Consider the following 18236-nt stretch of genomic DNA (forward strand, 5'->3'; position numbering starts at 1 on the left):
AGTCTTGAGATTCACTGCTTTCTCAGACTCCCTAAGGATGCAGTCTGATTAAGATTAGTCTAAATGTGTAATTATTATTATTATTATTATTATTATTATTATTATTATTATTATTAAGTGGGGTATAATAAACCTGCTGCCTACAGTATGACAAGACAATATACATATTGTCTGTCTTGTACAGCATGTACAAAAAATTAACAACATTTGGAAATCATGTCTCAGCGGTATCCAGCCAAGATATGAGGAAAGGTCTGCGCCAGGTTGTTTCCAATGTTAAAAATACTGTGGAGTGACTCTGCCTGTTATTCCAAAAACAATCACATAGTCAGCAGTAATTAAATGTCTCAGACTTAGAGGTTGGACTACTCTCAGTATAGCGCTTTTTCACATTTCTATATAAAGAGAAATCGATGACACGAGAACCCATTTTCAGTTGTTTTTTTTTTTATTTATCATATGCTGGAAATAGCATTGTTGGTTGTGGTCTGTCGTGTCCAACGATGATGGTTGTACTTTGTGTAGCTCATCTGTTTGGAAGTTTCCCCTTTTTGAAGTGGGAAAGCCATTGCACTGGGGCAATCCCACTCTCTCGACCCCAGAAGCCTGAGTCCAGTGGTACGAGGAGTCGTCACGACTGGAGACTTCCTTGTTTGCATTGCAGCCTTGCCATGCCCTTCACTTTCCATGGAGCGTTGCGACAGTAGTGTCCCCATCATTATACTGGGGCATTAGGACCCACACAGACCGCAGGGTAAGTGCCCCCTGCTGGTCCCACCAACACCTCTTCCAGCAGCAAGCTTGGTTTTCCCCAGGAGGTCTCCTATCCATGTACTGACCAGGCTCACACCTGTTTAGCTGCAGTGAGAAATAGCATTAGAAGATACCTTAATAAATATCACTTTGGAACTTATAATAGCTTTTAATATACCGTTCATTTTCTTTACAGCAAAGAACATTTCAGCTATACATATTGTCATGATAAATGGTTTTAGAAAATGAATTTAGACAATCACATGACATATATAAGATCTGGCTTCTGTGGTTGCTAGTCGCCATAACCAAGACAAACTTCTCATCTAGCAGTTTCTTGAATGATACAAATGTATGAACTTCAGCAACACATCTGGAGTTTCATATAAGAGTGTAACATATAAGCACTTCAGCTACATATACTGTAAGAGTTTCACACTTCCACAATAGTATCCTTCCTTTATAAACAAAACTTTCTAAAACATGGCTAAACAACCATAAGATGCAACTTGCTCTTTTGTGAGAGGAAACTATAGCATATGGGGAACCAGTATACTTCTGTCTGATGACATCATAATCCTGGACCACTACAAGCCATTTCATTATTGTGACATCAATGCTGTTGTCATGGCATCAAGAATTTAAGAAAGAACAACAAAAATAAAGCAAATAAGGTGTTTTCATCACACTTTGACCTTACAAAACTTTAAGCTGGATTCAGAAAGGGAACCTCATTAAAAATGAATTCTAAGTCTTTATTTAGATTAGATTCATCTGACGGTAAGAAATAAATACCATTTTTTCTAGTATCAAACTGGTTTCAAGTATTGAGAGATTATATTATATATCAGAAATTACTTTGATCTTTTTTCTGTAGCTGATTTTCATGTGATATAATATCTAAGTATAATGTTTTGCCTTGTGAAAGATAGGTGTCCCATCCAGGGTATAGTCCTGCCTTGTACCCAAAGCTTCTTTAAACTCCAGGGTACTGTCACTCTTTCTAGAGATTAGTAATTAGGGGATTTCTGAAAACAAGAAGGAAGTATTTTTCTTCAAGAAACCTCATTATTTTCAGTAATATAGTTTCTCTATTAATTTCATTTTACTGTTATTCTTTTTCACTATCTACAATGTTTATGGCTAGGTAGCAGGTGTTAAATTGTGATGTAGAAACATGTAACTCATCCCATACTTAATGTCTATTCTACACAACTTTGATCAAATAAAGATGAAGTATTCTAAAGAAACCTAATTATTGTTTAAAATACGTTACATTATGTATAATGTGAATAAGTGCTCTTCACTCTTTTACTTTTACTACAATTCCCTTGTGTATTGTTTATGTGAAGAAAACCTTAAATTGTCTCAGTCTCCTCAACAGTCTATTATTATATTTTGTGTATTAAGAAATCCTAAATAAAGAAATTCAAGGCTAGTTTGTACAACAACAGCTGCATTTAAATGAAACAGATTGCTTATGACCATACAGAAATAATTTAGTAATCATTTGTACGTGACTGAGTTGATACCCTTCAAAAGACAGGACTGGATACATACAGGACATACAGGTAGTTCAACTGTGTTTTCTTTTTGGGTCCAAGGATCCTTGGCAGGAGCTTCTTCCATACCGAGAGAGAATGGCAGACAGGAGAGCAGGGAGGGAAGAAGAACCAAGAGCAGCAGGAGCTCAGAAAAAAAGTGTGGCAGGTCAAAAAGAAAGATGGGTGAAAGCATGGAGCAAGATATCAGTTGTAAAAGGAAGAAGGATTCACATGGAGGACACATTTCAGCATGTGAGACAATATCGCTTTCTGGCTCACAGAGTCTAGTCAGCGAAAGTCATGAGGCAGGTAGTGAACCTCCTCCTGCCCAGGACACTCCTAAGAGAACACCAGACCCACAATGTAGAGGTTAGTGAGGACTCTTTATAGTCGTATTTAGTATTATTGGCTATTACAACTGCATTTTGCCTTCAGTAAACTTTGAAACTTTGTAATACTTTGAAACTAATTAATAATAGTCTGCCACTCTGTGATTGTCTCACAGTTCTCTTACACTATTAATTGTTATAATGGGATTTTTAACTAGAGCTTGCATTAATTTAATAATTATATTTTGAACTCCAACTTTAACCTTTAAAGCTTTAGGTAATATATTGCAGAAGGATTTTTTAAGGGGACAGCTGGTTTATTTTGTGCAAAGTGCATCAGCCTTCACTTTGTCCAATTTCATTTTCAGAAACTTTTGACCGACTTTATATGGAAACATACTTGCTAGGAGCTGGTGGATATGGCTCAGTCTATGCTGGATTCAGAAAAGAAGATGGACTTCCGGTAATTAGCCTTACTTCTTAAAAATGGTCATGATGTCCATTTAACTCAAGGTTTTCAATAGTGCTCATGAGGTTTAGAATTGGAAGAGATCATATTTTTTGTTTTCATTTTTATGCAGGTGGCAGTAAAACACGTTCCAATGAATAAAGTGAAATGGACTCAGGTTGTAAGTATAGTATTTTTTTTTCCCTAGATCTCTTAAAAAATGAAATTTGCTTTCACTGTCCCTCATGAAACTGGCCTCATTGTTCCTTATGTTGCAATTGCAAATCACAATACCAAAGCTTTTAAAACTGCTTCCCAGCCTAACAGAACAAACATTTCCATTGTAAACTCAAGAAAAAGTATGGACCACTTTTTGGTTTATTGGAAGAGATTGAAAGTCAATAACAAATACATAATTGCTGCTTCCTTGAATAATATGGTCTGTTTCATTGCAGCATTTCTCATTCATGACCAGTTCAAAATAGTTTGTGTAAATTAATCTTTTGTGCCAATGTGCAGGTCCTTTTGGTCAGATCCTAATATGGTGCAATTGTATATGAACTTTTCCACACAGAAACTTGAGGATAAGGTGTCACATTTCCCCCTGGAGCTGGTCCTGCTGTTGATAGTTGGCGATGACCCAGTGTACCCTGGAGTGATCAAACTGCTGGACTGGTTTGAGCTACCTGATGAGTATTTGCTGGTTCAGGAGCGGCCCGAGCCCTGCCAGGACCTTTTCGCCTTCACTGAGGAGCGGGGTGGCTTCTTGGAGGAGGCCGAAGCCCAGAACTTCCTGCAGCAGCTGGTCAACACCCTGCAGCACTGCCACCAGCGTGGAGTCCTGCACAGAGACATCAAGGCAGAGAATATCCTTGTTCAGATAGACACCAAGAGGCTGAAATTGCTGGACTTTGGCTGTGGCTGTATTCTGAATGACTCTGCCAAAACACATTTCCGAGGTGAGTGGAGGCGAGCTGAATAGATTTGACCATAACCAAACACACCCTCCTGTTAAGAAAACTGGGGAAAATAGTAGATATTAGGATTGTTTTCAGAAATGAGTTTCAAAGTGAAAGGCGATATTTGAAAGTGAAGATACAAATAAGAGAGTAATTTTTGCAGTTAGTGTTAATTGGTCTCTTGCATCTACAGGAACAGCTGAATACACACCTCCTGAGTGGCTTCGTTATGGAAAGTACCACGGTGTCCCAATGACTGTCTGGTCCCTAGGAATTGTACTTTATGACATGATCTGCGGAGACCTGCCTTTTAAGACAGACGGGGAAATTCTAAAGGGAGTGCTGCACTTCCCAAGGGGTATCTCTAAAGGTGAGCTTGAAAAGACAATTTGATCAACCAATGTGATTCGGAACCAATCAAAGGACATTCCAAACCAACTGTCTCCTTATTTTTTACCCCACAGAATGTCGGAATCTCATTCGTTGCTGCCTGGCCAGGCGGCCTGAGAATCGCCCATCCCTCGAGCAGATTCTGCTCCACCCCTGGATGGCGTGAATTCACCGGATTGGAAGAGGGTATGTTGTACTATATTGTGGGTTCCGAGTGACGTTTGTAATAGACAGCACTATTACAAATATTGCTGTTTTCAATGGTACAAAAATACAGTGATAATCCAGTTTCTTTACGTTTTACAAGCCAGACAGATTCAGATTTTAGATTGTAAGTAGCATATGATGTTTAATACTGTCTTGACAGTATTAGATCCTTTAAAATGATAAATCTGTGCTGTGGAAATTAAAGCTCTATTGTACATGCCCAGAAATTCATATTTGTTAGGTTTTCAATAAGAAACTTTTATGTGGTGTGAAAGCAAGTCATAATGAATTCGTGTTTCATAATGTTTTACTTCAGGTTAAACCACTCAATAGGAAACAAATTTTCATTCTTTTGCCACTACTACACCATCTTTCAGGGGCTGGTTTCTATAGCTCTTTAGTGCATGACCTAGCTATTCTTTCTCTTTTGTTCCATTTCATTTTTAGGTTGGTCTGAGAGCCATAATATATGGATGAGTATCTTCCAGAGTAACCCTCTCTTTGCTGAGACTTTGGATTAATGAGGACAGGATTTGTATTTACAAGAAGGTGAAAATGAAAGATGATATTAAGCCTTGCCAATACTCACGTGCGACAACTTTGGATTGAGTACAGATTGCTAAATGTCTTGGATTGAAATTGTTACAGTAGATGTAGTAATTGATACATTTATATTTTTCTCGTTTCATAAAATAAAATATTTTCAATAAATATTTTTTCTCTGTAATGGACAGTGTGGCAACTCTTGATTTCATTAATATAAAAACACTAAGGTACTTGTCTAAGTAACATTTATTTACCTATGAGTCAGAAATCAGACATTTAATATCTATTTCATGAAGTATGGGCCTTTAATATCAATATCAAAATAAAACATGTAATTGGTATAATATCCCCTATATACCCATACAGACCTGTGTAATTCTAAAATTGAATTAGACTCTGTAAGCAGCACAATACAATAGCAGTTTGTGCAGCATCCTTACAACTGTTGAGTCCTGAGTTTGTTTCTACACTGAAGCACTTTCTGTGTGGTGTTTGCACGATCTCCTCTAGGCATACTAGCTGGGTTAATTGATCTCTAAATTGTCCAAGTGTGTGTGAGCTCTTTGATGGACTAGTGTAGTCCTTCCTGAGCCCTATACTTCCAGAACAGACTCCAGGGTGCTGCAAATGATACAAGAGGCTCTGTGATACAGATGGACAAGTCTTGAGATTCACTGCTTTCTCAGACTCCCTAAGGATGCAGTCTGATTAAGATTAGTCTAAATGTGTAATTATTATTATTATTATTATTATTATTATTATTATTATTATTATTATTATTATTAAGTGGGGTATAATAAACCTGCTGCCTACAGTATGACAAGACAATATACATATTGTCTGTCTTGTACAGCATGTACAAAAAATTAACAACATTTGGAAATCATGTCTCAGCGGTATCCAGCCAAGATATGAGGAAAGGTCTGCGCCAGGTTGTTTCCAATGTTAAAAATACTGTGGAGTGACTCTGCCTGTTATTCCAAAAACAATCACATAGTCAGCAGTAATTAAATGTCTCAGACTTAGAGGTTGGACTACTCTCAGTATAGCGCTTTTTCACAATGCTATATAAAGAGAAATCGATGACACGAGAACCCATTTTCAGTTGTTTTTTTTTTTATTTATCATATGCTGGAAATAGCATTGTTGGTTGTGGTCTGTCGTGTCCAACGATGATGGTTGTACTTTGTGTAGCTCATCTGTTTGGAAGTTTCCCCTTTTTGAAGTGGGAAAGCCATTGCACTGGGGCAATCCCACTCTCTCGACCCCAGAAGCCTGAGTCCAGTGGTACGAGGAGTCGTCACGACTGGAGACTTCCTTGTTTGCATTGCAGCCTTGCCATGCCCTTCACTTTCCATGGAGCGTTGCGACAGTAGTGTCCCCATCATTATACTGGGGCATTAGGACCCACACAGACCGCAGGGTAAGTGCCCCCTGCTGGTCCCACCAACACCTCTTCCAGCAGCAAGCTTGGTTTTCCCCAGGAGGTCTCCTATCCATGTACTGACCAGGCTCACACCTGTTTAGCTGCAGTGAGAAATAGCATTAGAAGATACCTTAATAAATATCACTTTGGAACTTATAATAGCTTTTAATATACCGTTCATTTTCTTTACAGCAAAGAACATTTCAGCTATACATATTGTCATGATAAATGGTTTTAGAAAATGAATTTAGACAATCACATGACATATATAAGATCTGGCTTCTGTGGTTGCTAGTCGCCATAACCAAGACAAACTTCTCATCTAGCAGTTTCTTGAATGATACAAATGTATGAACTTCAGCAACACATCTGGAGTTTCATATAAGAGTGTAACATATAAGCACTTCAGCTACATATACTGTAAGAGTTTCACACTTCCACAATAGTATCCTTCCTTTATAAACAAAACTTTCTAAAACATGGCTAAACAACCATAAGATGCAACTTGCTCTTTTGTGAGAGGAAACTATAGCATATGGGGAACCAGTATACTTCTGTCTGATGACATCATAATCCTGGACCACTACAAGCCATTTCATTATTGTGACATCAATGCTGTTGTCATGGCATCAAGAATTTAAGAAAGAACAACAAAAATAAAGCAAATAAGGTGTTTTCATCACACTTTGACCTTACAAAACTTTAAGCTGGATTCAGAAAGGGAACCTCATTAAAAATGAATTCTAAGTCTTTATTTAGATTAGATTCATCTGACGGTAAGAAATAAATACCATTTTTTCTAGTATCAAACTGGTTTCAAGTATTGAGAGATTATATTATATATCAGAAATTACTTTGATCTTTTTTCTGTAGCTGATTTTCATGTGATATAATATCTAAGTATAATGTTTTGCCTTGTGAAAGATAGGTGTCCCATCCAGGGTATAGTCCTGCCTTGTACCCAAAGCTTCTTTAAACTCCAGGGTACTGTCACTCTTTCTAGAGATTAGTAATTAGGGGATTTCTGAAAACAAGAAGGAAGTATTTTTCTTCAAGAAACCTCATTATTTTCAGTAATATAGTTTCTCTATTAATTTCATTTTACTGTTATTCTTTTTCACTATCTACAATGTTTATGGCTAGGTAGCAGGTGTTAAATTGTGATGTAGAAACATGTAACTCATCCCATACTTAATGTCTATTCTACACAACTTTGATCAAATAAAGATGAAGTATTCTAAAGAAACCTAATTATTGTTTAAAATACGTTACATTATGTATAATGTGAATAAGTGCTCTTCACTCTTTTACTTTTACTACAATTCCCTTGTGTATTGTTTATGTGAAGAAAACCTTAAATTGTCTCAGTCTCCTCAACAGTCTATTATTATATTTTGTGTATTAAGAAATCCTAAATAAAGAAATTCAAGGCTAGTTTGTACAACAACAGCTGCATTTAAATGAAACAGATTGCTTATGACCATACAGAAATAATTTAGTAATCATTTGTACGTGACTGAGTTGATACCCTTCAAAAGACAGGACTGGATACATACAGGACATACAGGTAGTTCAACTGTGTTTTCTTTTTGGGTCCAAGGATCCTTGGCAGGAGCTTCTTCCATACCGAGAGAGAATGGCAGACAGGAGAGCAGGGAGGGAAGAAGAACCAAGAGCAGCAGGAGCTCAGAAAAAAAGTGTGGCAGGTCAAAAAGAAAGATGGGTGAAAGCATGGAGCAAGATATCAGTTGTAAAAGGAAGAAGGATTCACATGGAGGACACATTTCAGCATGTGAGACAATATCGCTTTCTGGCTCACAGAGTCTAGTCAGCGAAAGTCATGAGGCAGGTAGTGAACCTCCTCCTGCCCAGGACACTCCTAAGAGAACACCAGACCCACAATGTAGAGGTTAGTGAGGACTCTTTATAGTCGTATTTAGTATTATTGGCTATTACAACTGCATTTTGCCTTCAGTAAACTTTGAAACTTTGTAATACTTTGAAACTAATTAATAATAGTCTGCCACTCTGTGATTGTCTCACAGTTCTCTTACACTATTAATTGTTATAATGGGACTTTTAACTAGAGCTTGCATTAATTTAATAATTATATTTTGAACTCCAACTTTAACCTTTAAAGCTTTAGGTAATATATTGCAGAAGGATTTTTTAAGGGGACAGCTGGTTTATTTTGTGCAAAGTGCATCAGCCTTCACTTTGTCCAATTTCATTTTCAGAAACTTTTGACCGACTTTATATGGAAACATACTTGCTAGGAGCTGGTGGATATGGCTCAGTCTATGCTGGATTCAGAAAAGAAGATGGACTTCCGGTAATTAGCCTTACTTCTTAAAAATGGTCATGATGTCCATTTAACTCAAGGTTTTCAATAGTGCTCATGAGGTTTAGAATTGGAAGAGATCATATTTTTTGTTTTCATTTTTATGCAGGTGGCAGTAAAACACGTTCCAATGAATAAAGTGAAATGGACTCAGGTTGTAAGTATAGTATTTTTTTTTCCCTAGATCTCTTAAAAAATGAAATTTGCTTTCACTGTCCCTCATGAAACTGGCCTCATTGTTCCTTATGTTGCAATTGCAAATCACAATACCAAAGCTTTTAAAACTGCTTCCCAGCCTAACAGAACAAACATTTCCATTGTAAACTCAAGAAAAAGTATGGACCACTTTTTGGTTTATTGGAAGAGATTGAAAGTCAATAACAAATACATAATTGCTGCTTCCTTGAATAATATGGTCTGTTTCATTGCAGCATTTCTCATTCATGACCAGTTCAAAATAGTTTGTGTAAATTAATCTTTTGTGCCAATGTGCAGGTCCTTTTGGTCAGATCCTAATATGGTGCAATATTATATGAACTTTTCCACACAGAAACTTGAGGATAAGGTGTCACATTTCCCCCTGGAGCTGGTCCTGCTGTTGATAGTTGGCGATGACCCAGTGTACCCTGGAGTGATCAAACTGCTGGACTGGTTTGAGCTACCTGATGAGTATTTGCTGGTTCAGGAGCGGCCCGAGCCCTGCCAGGACCTTTTCGCCTTCACTGAGGAGCGGGGTGGCTTCTTGGAGGAGGCCGAAGCCCAGAACTTCCTGCAGCAGCTGGTCAACACCCTGCAGCACTGCCACCAGCGTGGAGTCCTGCACAGAGACATCAAGGCAGAGAATATCCTTGTTCAGATAGACACCAAGAGGCTGAAATTGCTGGACTTTGGCTGTGGCTGTATTCTGAATGACTCTGCCAAAACACATTTCCGAGGTGAGTGGAGGCGAGCTGAATAGATTTGACCATAACCAAACACACCCTCCTGTTAAGAAAACTGGGGAAAATAGTAGATATTAGGATTGTTTTCAGAAATGAGTTTCAAAGTGAAAGGCGATATTTGAAAGTGAAGATACAAATAAGAGAGTAATTTTTGCAGTTAGTGTTAATTGGTCTCTTGCATCTACAGGAACAGCTGAATACACACCTCCTGAGTGGCTTCGTTATGGAAAGTACCACGGTGTCCCAATGACTGTCTGGTCCCTAGGAATTGTACTTTATGACATGATCTGCGGAGACCTGCCTTTTAAGACAGACGGGGAAATTCTAAAGGGAGTGCTGCACTTCCCAAGGGGTATCTCTAAAGGTGAGCTTGAAAAGACAATTTGATCAACCAATGTGATTCGGAACCAATCAAAGGACATTCCAAACCAACTGTCTCCTTATTTTTTACCCCACAGAATGTCGGAATCTCATTCGTTGCTGCCTGGCCAGGCGGCCTGAGAATCGCCCATCCCTCGAGCAGATTCTGCTCCACCCCTGGATGGCGTGAATTCACCGGATTGGAAGAGGGTATGTTGTACTATATTGTGGGTTCCGAGTGACGTTTGTAATAGACAGCACTATTACAAATATTGCTGTTTTCAATGGTACAAAAATACAGTGATAATCCAGTTTCTTTACGTTTTACAAGCCAGACAGATTCAGATTTTAGATTGTAAGTAACATATGATGTTTAATACTGTCTTGACAGTATTAGATCCTTTAAAATGATAAATCTGTGCTGTGGAAATTAAAGCTCTATTGTACATGCCCAGAAATTCATATTTGTTAGGTTTTCAATAAGAAACTTTTATGTGGTGTGAAAGCAAGTCATAATGAATTCGTGTTTCATAATGTTTTACTTCAGGTTAAACCACTCAATAGGAAACAAATTTTCATTCTTTTGCCACTACTACACCATCTTTCAGGGGCTGGTTTCTATAGCTCTTTAGTGCATGACCTAGCTATTCTTTCTCTTTTGTTCCATTTCATTTTTAGGTTGGTCTGAGAGCCATAATATATGGATGAGTATCTTCCAGAGTAACCCTCTCTTTGCTGAGACTTTGGATTAATGAGGACAGGATTTGTATTTACAAGAAGGTGAAAATGAAAGATGATATTAAGCCTTGCCAATACTCACGTGCGACAACTTTGGATTGAGTACAGATTGCTAAATGTCTTGGATTGAAATTGTTACAGTAGATGTAGTAATTGATACATTTATATTTTTCTCGTTTCATAAAATAAAATATTTTCAATAAATATTTTTTCTCTGTAATGGACAGTGTGGCAACTCTTGATTTCATTAATATAAAAACACTAAGGTACTTGTCTAAGTAACATTTATTTACCTATGAGTCAGAAATCAGACATTTAATATCTATTTCATGAAGTATGGGCCTTTAATATCAATATCAAAATAAAACATGTAATTGGTATAATATCCCCTATATACCTATACAGACCTGTGTAATTCTAAAATTGAATTAGACTCTGTAAGCAGCACAATACAATAGCAGTTTGTGCAGCATCCTTACAACTGTTGAGTCCTGAGTTTGTTTCTACACTGAAGCACTTTCTGTGTGGTGTTTGCACGATCTCCTCTAGGCATACTAGCTGGGTTAATTGATCTCTAAATTGTCCAAGTGTGTGTGAGCTCTTTGATGGACTAGTGTAGTCCTTCCTGAGCCCTATACTTCCAGAACAGACTCCAGGGTGCTGCAAATGATACAAGAGGCTCTGTGATACAGATGGACAAGTCTTGAGATTCACTGCTTTCTCAGACTCCCTAAGGATGCAGTCTGATTAAGATTAGTCTAAATGTGTAATTATTATTATTATTATTATTATTATTATTATTATTATTAAGTGGGGTATAATAAACCTGCTGCCTACAGTATGACAAGACAATATACATATTGTCTGTCTTGTACAGCATGTACAAAAAATTAACAACATTTGGAAATCATGTCTCAGCGGTATCCAGCCAAGATATGAGGAAAGGTCTGCGCCAGGTTGTTTCCAATGTTAAAAATACTGTGGAGTGACTCTGCCTGTTATTCCAAAAACAATCACATAGTCAGCAGTAATTAAATGTCTCAGACTTAGAGGTTGGACTACTCTCAGTATAGCGCTTTTTCACAATGCTATATAAAGAGAAATCGATGACACGAGAACCCATTTTCAGTTGTTTTTTTTTTTATTTATCATATGCTGGAAATAGCATTGTTGGTTGTGGTCTGTCGTGTCCAACGATGATGGTTGTACTTTGTGTAGCTCATCTGTTTGGAAGTTTCCCCTTTTTGAAGTGGGAAAGCCATTGCACTGGGGCAATCCCACTCTCTCGACCCCAGAAGCCTGAGTCCAGTGGTACGAGGAGTCGTCACGACTGGAGACTTCCTTGTTTGCATTGCAGCCTTGCCATGCCCTTCACTTTCCATGGAGCGTTGCGACAGTAGTGTCCCCATCATTATACTGGGGCATTAGGACCCACACAGACCGCAGGGTAAGTGCCCCCTGCTGGTCCCACCAACACCTCTTCCAGCAGCAAGCTTGGTTTTCCCCAGGAGGTCTCCTATCCATGTACTGACCAGGCTCACACCTGTTTAGCTGCAGTGAGAAATAGCATTAGAAGATACCTTAATAAATATCACTTTGGAACTTATAATAGCTTTTAATATACCGTTCATTTTCTTTACAGCAAAGAACATTTCAGCTATACATATTGTCATGATAAATGGTTTTAGAAAATGAATTTAGACAATCACATGACATATATAAGATCTGGCTTCTGTGGTTGCTAGTCGCCATAACCAAGACAAACTTCTCATCTAGCAGTTTCTTGAATGATACAAATGTATGAACTTCAGCAACACATCTGGAGTTTCATATAAGAGTGTAACATATAAGCACTTCAGCTACATATACTGTAAGAGTTTCACACTTCCACAATAGTATCCTTCCTTTATAAACAAAACTTTCTAAAACATGGCTAAACAACCATAAGATGCAACTTGCTCTTTTGTGAGAGGAAACTATAGCATATGGGGAACCAGTATACTTCTGTCTGATGACATCATAATCCTGGACCACTACAAGCCATTTCATTATTGTGACATCAATGCTGTTGTCATGGCATCAAGAATTTAAGAAAGAACAACAAAAATAAAGCAAATAAGGTGTTTTCATCACACTTTGACCTTACAAAACTTTAAGCTGGATTCAGAAAGGGAACCTCATTAAAAATGAATTCTAAGTCTTTATTTAGATTAGATTCATCTGACGGTAAGAAATAAATACCATTTTTTCTAGTATCAAACTGGTTTCAAGTATTGAGAGATTATATTATATATCAGAAATTACTTTGATCTTTTTTCTGTAGCTGATTTTCATGTGATATAATATCTAAGTATAATGTTTTGCCTTGTGAAAGATAGGTGTCCCATCCAGGGTATAGTCCTGCCTTGTACCCAAAGCTTCTTTAAACTCCAGGGTACTGTCACTCTTTCTAGAGATTAGTAATTAGGGGATTTCTGAAAACAAGAAGGAAGTATTTTTCTTCAAGAAACCTCATTATTTTCAGTAATATAGTTTCTCTATTAATTTCATTTTACTGTTATTCTTTTTCACTATCTACAATGTTTATGGCTAGGTAGCAGGTGTTAAATTGTGATGTAGAAACATGTAACTCATCCCATACTTAATGTCTATTCTACACAACTTTGATCAAATAAAGATGAAGTATTCTAAAGAAACCTAATTATTGTTTAAAATACGTTACATTATGTATAATGTGAATAAGTGCTCTTCACTCTTTTACTTTTACTACAATTCCCTTGTGTATTGTTTATGTGAAGAAAACCTTAAATTGTCTCAGTCTCCTCAACAGTCTATTATTATATTTTGTGTATTAAGAAATCCTAAATAAAGAAATTCAAGGCTAGTTTGTACAACAACAGCTGCATTTAAATGAAACAGATTGCTTATGACCATACAGAAATAATTTAGTAATCATTTGTACGTGACTGAGTTGATACCCTTCAAAAGACAGGACTGGATACATACAGGACATACAGGTAGTTCAACTGTGTTTTCTTTTTGGGTCCAAGGATCCTTGGCAGGAGCTTCTTCCATACCGAGAGAGAATGGCAGACAGGAGAGCAGGGAGGGAAGAAGAACCAAGAGCAGCAGGAGCTCAGAAAAAAAGTGTGGCAGGTCAAAAAGAAAGATGGGTGAAAGCATGGAGCAAGATATCAGTTGTAAAAGGAAGAAGGATTCACATGGAGGACACATTTCAGCATGTGAGACAATATCGCTTTCTGGCTCACAGAGTCTAGTCAGCGAAAGTCATGAGGCAGGTAGTGAACCTCCTCCTGCCCAGGACACTCCTAAGAGAACACCAGACCCACAATGTAGAGGTTAGTGAGGACTCTTTATAGTCGTATTTAGTATTATTGGCTATTACAACTGCATTTTGCCTTCAGTAAACTTTGAAACTTTGTAATACTTTGAAACTAATTAATAATAGTCTGCCACTCTGTGATTGTCTCACAGTTCTCTTACACTATTAATTGTTATAATGGGACTTTTAACTAGAGCTTGCATTAATTTAATAATTATATTTTGAACTCCAACTTTAACCTTTAAAGCTTTAGGTAATATATTGCAGAAGGATTTTTTAAGGGGACAGCTGGTTTATTTTGTGCAAAGTGCATCAGCCTTCACTTTGTCCAATTTCATTTTCAGAAACTTTTGACCGACTTTATATGGAAACATACTTGCTAGGAGCTGGTGGATATGGCTCAGTCTATGCTGGATTCAGAAAAGAAGATGGACTTCCGGTAATTAGCCTTACTTCTTAAAAATGGTCATGATGTCCATTTAACTCAAGGTTTTCAATAGTGCTCATGAGGTTTAGAATTGGAAGAGATCATATTTTTTGTTTTCATTTTTATGCAGGTGGCAGTAAAACACGTTCCAATGAATAAAGTGAAATGGACTCAGGTTGTAAGTATAGTATTTTTTTTTCCCTAGATCTCTTAAAAAATGAAATTTGCTTTCACTGTCCCTCATGAAACTGGCCTCATTGTTCCTTATGTTGCAATTGCAAATCACAATACCAAAGCTTTTAAAACTGCTTCCCAGCCTAACAGAACAAACATTTCCATTGTAAACTCAAGAAAAAGTATGGACCACTTTTTGGTTTATTGGAAGAGATTGAAAGTCAATAACAAATACATAATTGCTGCTTCCTTGAATAATATGGTCTGTTTCATTGCAGCATTTCTCATTCATGACCAGTTCAAAATAGTTTGTGTAAATTAATCTTTTGTGCCAATGTGCAGGTCCTTTTGGTCAGATCCTAATATGGTGCAATTGTATATGAACTTTTCCACACAGAAACTTGAGGATAAGGTGTCACATTTCCCCCTGGAGCTGGTCCTGCTGTTGATAGTTGGCGATGACCCAGTGTACCCTGGAGTGATCAAACTGCTGGACTGGTTTGAGCTACCTGATGAGTATTTGCTGGTTCAGGAGCGGCCCGAGCCCTGCCAGGACCTTTTCGCCTTCACTGAGGAGCGGGGTGGCTTCTTGGAGGAGGCCGAAGCCCAGAACTTCCTGCAGCAGCTGGTCAACACCCTGCAGCACTGCCACCAGCGTGGAGTCCTGCACAGAGACATCAAGGCAGAGAATATCCTTGTTCAGATAGACACCAAGAGGCTGAAATTGCTGGACTTTGGCTGTGGCTGTATTCTGAATGACTCTGCCAAAACACATTTCCGAGGTGAGTGGAGGCGAGCTGAATAGATTTGACCATAACCAAACACACCCTCCTGTTAAGAAAACTGGGGAAAATAGTAGATATTAGGATTGTTTTCAGAAATGAGTTTCAAAGTGAAAGGCGATATTTGAAAGTGAAGATACAAATAAGAGAGTAATTTTTGCAGTTAGTGTTAATTGGTCTCTTGCATCTACAGGAACAGCTGAATACACACCTCCTGAGTGGCTTCGTTATGGAAAGTACCACGGTGTCCCAATGACTGTCTGGTCCCTAGGAATTGTACTTTATGACATGATCTGCGGAGACCTGCCTTTTAAGACAGACGGGGAAATTCTAAAGGGAGTGCTGCACTTCCCAAGGGGTATCTCTAAAGGTGAGCTTGAAAAGACAATTTGATCAACCAATGTGATTCGGAACCAATCAAAGGACATTCCAAACCAACTGTCTCCTTATTTTTTACCCCACAGAATGTCGGAATCTCATTCGTTGCTGCCTGGCCAGGCGGCCTGAGAATCGCCCATCCCTCGAGCAGATTCTGCTCCACCCCTGGATGGCGTGAATTCACCGGATTGGAAGAGGGTATGTTGTACTATATTGTGGGTTCCGAGTGACGTTTGTAATAGACAGCACTATTACAAATATTGCTGTTTTCAATGGTACAAAAATACAGTGATAATCCAGTTTCTTTACGTTTTACAAGCCAGACAGATTCAGATTTTAGATTGTAAGTAACATATGATGTTTAATACTGTCTTGACAGTATTAGATCCTTTAAAATGATAAATCTGTGCTGTGGAAATTAAAGCTCTATTGTACATGCCCAGAAATTCATATTTGTTAGGTTTTCAATAAGAAACTTTTATGTGGTGTGAAAGCAAGTCATAATGAATTCGTGTTTCATAATGTTTTACTTCAGGTTAAACCACTCAATAGGAAACAAATTTTCATTCTTTTGCCACTACTACACCATCTTTCAGGGGCTGGTTTCTATAGCTCTTTAGTGCATGACCTAGCTATTCTTTCTCTTTTGTTCCATTTCATTTTTAGGTTGGTCTGAGAGCCATAATATATGGATGAGTATCTTCCAGAGTAACCCTCTCTTTGCTGAGACTTTGGATTAATGAGGACAGGATTTGTATTTACAAGAAGGTGAAAATGAAAGATGATATTAAGCCTTGCCAATACTCACGTGCGACAACTTTGGATTGAGTACAGATTGCTAAATGTCTTGGATTGAAATTGTTACAGTAGATGTAGTAATTGATACATTTATATTTTTCTCGTTTCATAAAATAAAATATTTTCAATAAATATTTTTTCTCTGTAATGGACAGTGTGGCAACTCTTGATTTCATTAATATAAAAACACTAAGGTACTTGTCTAAGTAACATTTATTTACCTATGAGTCAGAAATCAGACATTTAATATCTATTTCATGAAGTATGGGCCTTTAATATCAATATCAAAATAAAACATGTAATTGGTATAATATCCCCTATATACCTATACAGACCTGTGTAATTCTAAAATTGAATTAGACTCTGTAAGCAGCACAATACAATAGCAGTTTGTGCAGCATCCTTACAACTGTTGAGTCCTGAGTTTGTTTCTACACTGAAGCACTTTCTGTGTGGTGTTTGCACGATCTCCTCTAGGCATACTAGCTGGGTTAATTGATCTCTAAATTGTCCAAGTGTGTGTGAGCTCTTTGATGGACTAGTGTAGTCCTTCCTGAGCCCTATACTTCCAGAACAGACTCCAGGGTGCTGCAAATGATACAAGAGGCTCTGTGATACAGATGGACAAGTCTTGAGATTCACTGCTTTCTCAGACTCCCTAAGGATGCAGTCTGATTAAGATTAGTCTAAATGTGTAATTATTATTATTATTATTATTATTATTATTATTATTATTATTATTATTAAGTGGGGTATAATAAACCTGCTGCCTACAGTATGACAAGACAATATACATATTGTCTGTCTTGTACAGCATGTACAAAAAATTAACAACATTTGGAAATCATGTCTCAGCGGTATCCAGCCAAGATATGAGGAAAGGTCTGCGCCAGGTTGTTTCCAATGTTAAAAATACTGTGGAGTGACTCTGCCTGTTATTCCAAAAACAATCACATAGTCAGCAGTAATTAAATGTCTCAGACTTAGAGGTTGGACTACTCTCAGTATAGCGCTTTTTCACAATGCTATATAAAGAGAAATCGATGACACGAGAACCCATTTTCAGTTGTTTTTTTTTTATTTATCATATGCTGGAAATAGCATTGTTGGTTGTGGTCTGTCGTGTCCAACGATGATGGTTGTACTTTGTGTAGCTCATCTGTTTGGAAGTTTCCCCTTTTTGAAGTGGGAAAGCCATTGCACTGGGGCAATCCCACTCTCTCGACCCCAGAAGCCTGAGTCCAGTGGTACGAGGAGTCGTCACGACTGGAGACTTCCTTGTTTGCATTGCAGCCTTGCCATGCCCTTCACTTTCCATGGAGCGTTGCGACAGTAGTGTCCCCATCATTATA

The 18236-nt window shown here is 37.8% G+C and overlaps 3 protein-coding genes and 3 long non-coding RNA genes across 9 annotated transcripts; 3 read left to right on the forward strand and 3 right to left on the reverse strand.

Moving 5' to 3' along the window:
• Positions 1 to 436: 436 nt before the first annotated feature.
• On the reverse strand, positions 437 to 1455 carry LOC148661573 (uncharacterized). Its single transcript, XR_015939820.1, has 2 exons — positions 1017 to 1455; positions 437 to 858 (listed from the first exon to the last, which is right to left on the reverse strand). It is a non-coding gene; the product is annotated as an uncharacterized LOC148661573 (long non-coding RNA).
• Positions 1456 to 1493: 38 nt separating this feature from the next.
• On the forward strand, positions 1494 to 5357 carry LOC148661574 (serine/threonine-protein kinase pim-1-like). 2 transcript variants are annotated; one of them, XM_088635488.1, is made up of 8 exons: positions 1494 to 1533; positions 2358 to 2666; positions 2995 to 3089; positions 3208 to 3255; positions 3649 to 4033; positions 4227 to 4403; positions 4498 to 4609; positions 5078 to 5357. In XM_088635488.1, the coding sequence occupies exons 1-7, from the start codon at positions 1494 to 1496 to the stop codon at positions 4587 to 4589; spliced, it is 1146 nt and encodes a 381-aa protein (XP_088491614.1). In that variant the 3' UTR covers positions 4590 to 4609; positions 5078 to 5357. The 2 variants fall into 2 exon arrangements, with proteins under 2 accessions (XP_088491614.1, XP_088491615.1); XM_088635489.1 differs by lacking the exons at positions 1494 to 1533; positions 3208 to 3255 and having other exon boundaries at positions 2385 to 2666.
• A 924-nt stretch (positions 5358 to 6281) lies between these two features.
• LOC148661575 (uncharacterized) lies at positions 6282 to 7300 on the reverse strand. The gene is made up of 2 exons (XR_015939821.1): positions 6862 to 7300; positions 6282 to 6703 (listed from the first exon to the last, which is right to left on the reverse strand). It is a non-coding gene; the product is annotated as an uncharacterized LOC148661575 (long non-coding RNA).
• A 38-nt stretch (positions 7301 to 7338) lies between these two features.
• On the forward strand, positions 7339 to 11202 carry LOC148661576 (serine/threonine-protein kinase pim-1-like). Of its 2 annotated transcripts, XM_088635490.1 has the most exons (8): positions 7339 to 7378; positions 8203 to 8511; positions 8840 to 8934; positions 9053 to 9100; positions 9494 to 9878; positions 10072 to 10248; positions 10343 to 10454; positions 10923 to 11202. In XM_088635490.1, the coding sequence occupies exons 1-7, from the start codon at positions 7339 to 7341 to the stop codon at positions 10432 to 10434; spliced, it is 1146 nt and encodes a 381-aa protein (XP_088491616.1). In that variant the 3' UTR covers positions 10435 to 10454; positions 10923 to 11202. The 2 variants fall into 2 exon arrangements, with proteins under 2 accessions (XP_088491616.1, XP_088491617.1); XM_088635491.1 differs by lacking the exons at positions 7339 to 7378; positions 9053 to 9100 and having other exon boundaries at positions 8230 to 8511.
• Positions 11203 to 12111: 909 nt separating this feature from the next.
• LOC148661577 (uncharacterized) lies at positions 12112 to 13130 on the reverse strand. The gene is made up of 2 exons (XR_015939822.1): positions 12692 to 13130; positions 12112 to 12533 (listed from the first exon to the last, which is right to left on the reverse strand). It is a non-coding gene; the product is annotated as an uncharacterized LOC148661577 (long non-coding RNA).
• Positions 13131 to 13168: 38 nt separating this feature from the next.
• LOC148661578 (serine/threonine-protein kinase pim-1-like) lies at positions 13169 to 17032 on the forward strand. 2 transcript variants are annotated; one of them, XM_088635492.1, is made up of 8 exons: positions 13169 to 13208; positions 14033 to 14341; positions 14670 to 14764; positions 14883 to 14930; positions 15324 to 15708; positions 15902 to 16078; positions 16173 to 16284; positions 16753 to 17032. In XM_088635492.1, the coding sequence occupies exons 1-7, from the start codon at positions 13169 to 13171 to the stop codon at positions 16262 to 16264; spliced, it is 1146 nt and encodes a 381-aa protein (XP_088491618.1). In that variant the 3' UTR covers positions 16265 to 16284; positions 16753 to 17032. The 2 variants fall into 2 exon arrangements, with proteins under 2 accessions (XP_088491618.1, XP_088491619.1); XM_088635493.1 differs by lacking the exons at positions 13169 to 13208; positions 14883 to 14930 and having other exon boundaries at positions 14060 to 14341.
• The last annotated feature ends 1204 nt before the right edge of the window (positions 17033 to 18236 follow it).

This window comes from Lepisosteus platostomus, chromosome 6, assembly GCF_059453375.1.
Source record: "Lepisosteus platostomus isolate fLepPlt1 chromosome 6, fLepPlt1.hap1, whole genome shotgun sequence".
Taxonomy (NCBI): Eukaryota; Metazoa; Chordata; class Actinopteri; order Semionotiformes; family Lepisosteidae; genus Lepisosteus; species Lepisosteus platostomus.

Coding starts and splice junctions, on each gene's coding strand:
- LOC148661574 (XM_088635488.1), top strand. CDS start 1,494: ATGAATTCTAAGTCTTTATTTAGATTAGATTCATCTGACG. Junction 3,256..3,648: donor AAGTGAAATGGACTCAGGTT/GTAAGTATAGTA, acceptor TTTTCCACACAG/AAACTTGAGGATAAGGTGTC. Junction 4,034..4,226: donor TGCCAAAACACATTTCCGAG/GTGAGTGGAGGC, acceptor TTGCATCTACAG/GAACAGCTGAATACACACCT.
- LOC148661576 (XM_088635490.1), top strand. CDS start 7,339: ATGAATTCTAAGTCTTTATTTAGATTAGATTCATCTGACG. Junction 7,379..8,202: donor TAGATTAGATTCATCTGACG/GTAAGAAATAAA, acceptor TTTGGGTCCAAG/GATCCTTGGCAGGAGCTTCT. Junction 8,512..8,839: donor ACCAGACCCACAATGTAGAG/GTTAGTGAGGAC, acceptor TTTCATTTTCAG/AAACTTTTGACCGACTTTAT.
- LOC148661578 (XM_088635492.1), top strand. CDS start 13,169: ATGAATTCTAAGTCTTTATTTAGATTAGATTCATCTGACG. Junction 14,342..14,669: donor ACCAGACCCACAATGTAGAG/GTTAGTGAGGAC, acceptor TTTCATTTTCAG/AAACTTTTGACCGACTTTAT. Junction 16,079..16,172: donor CCCAAGGGGTATCTCTAAAG/GTGAGCTTGAAA, acceptor TTTACCCCACAG/AATGTCGGAATCTCATTCGT.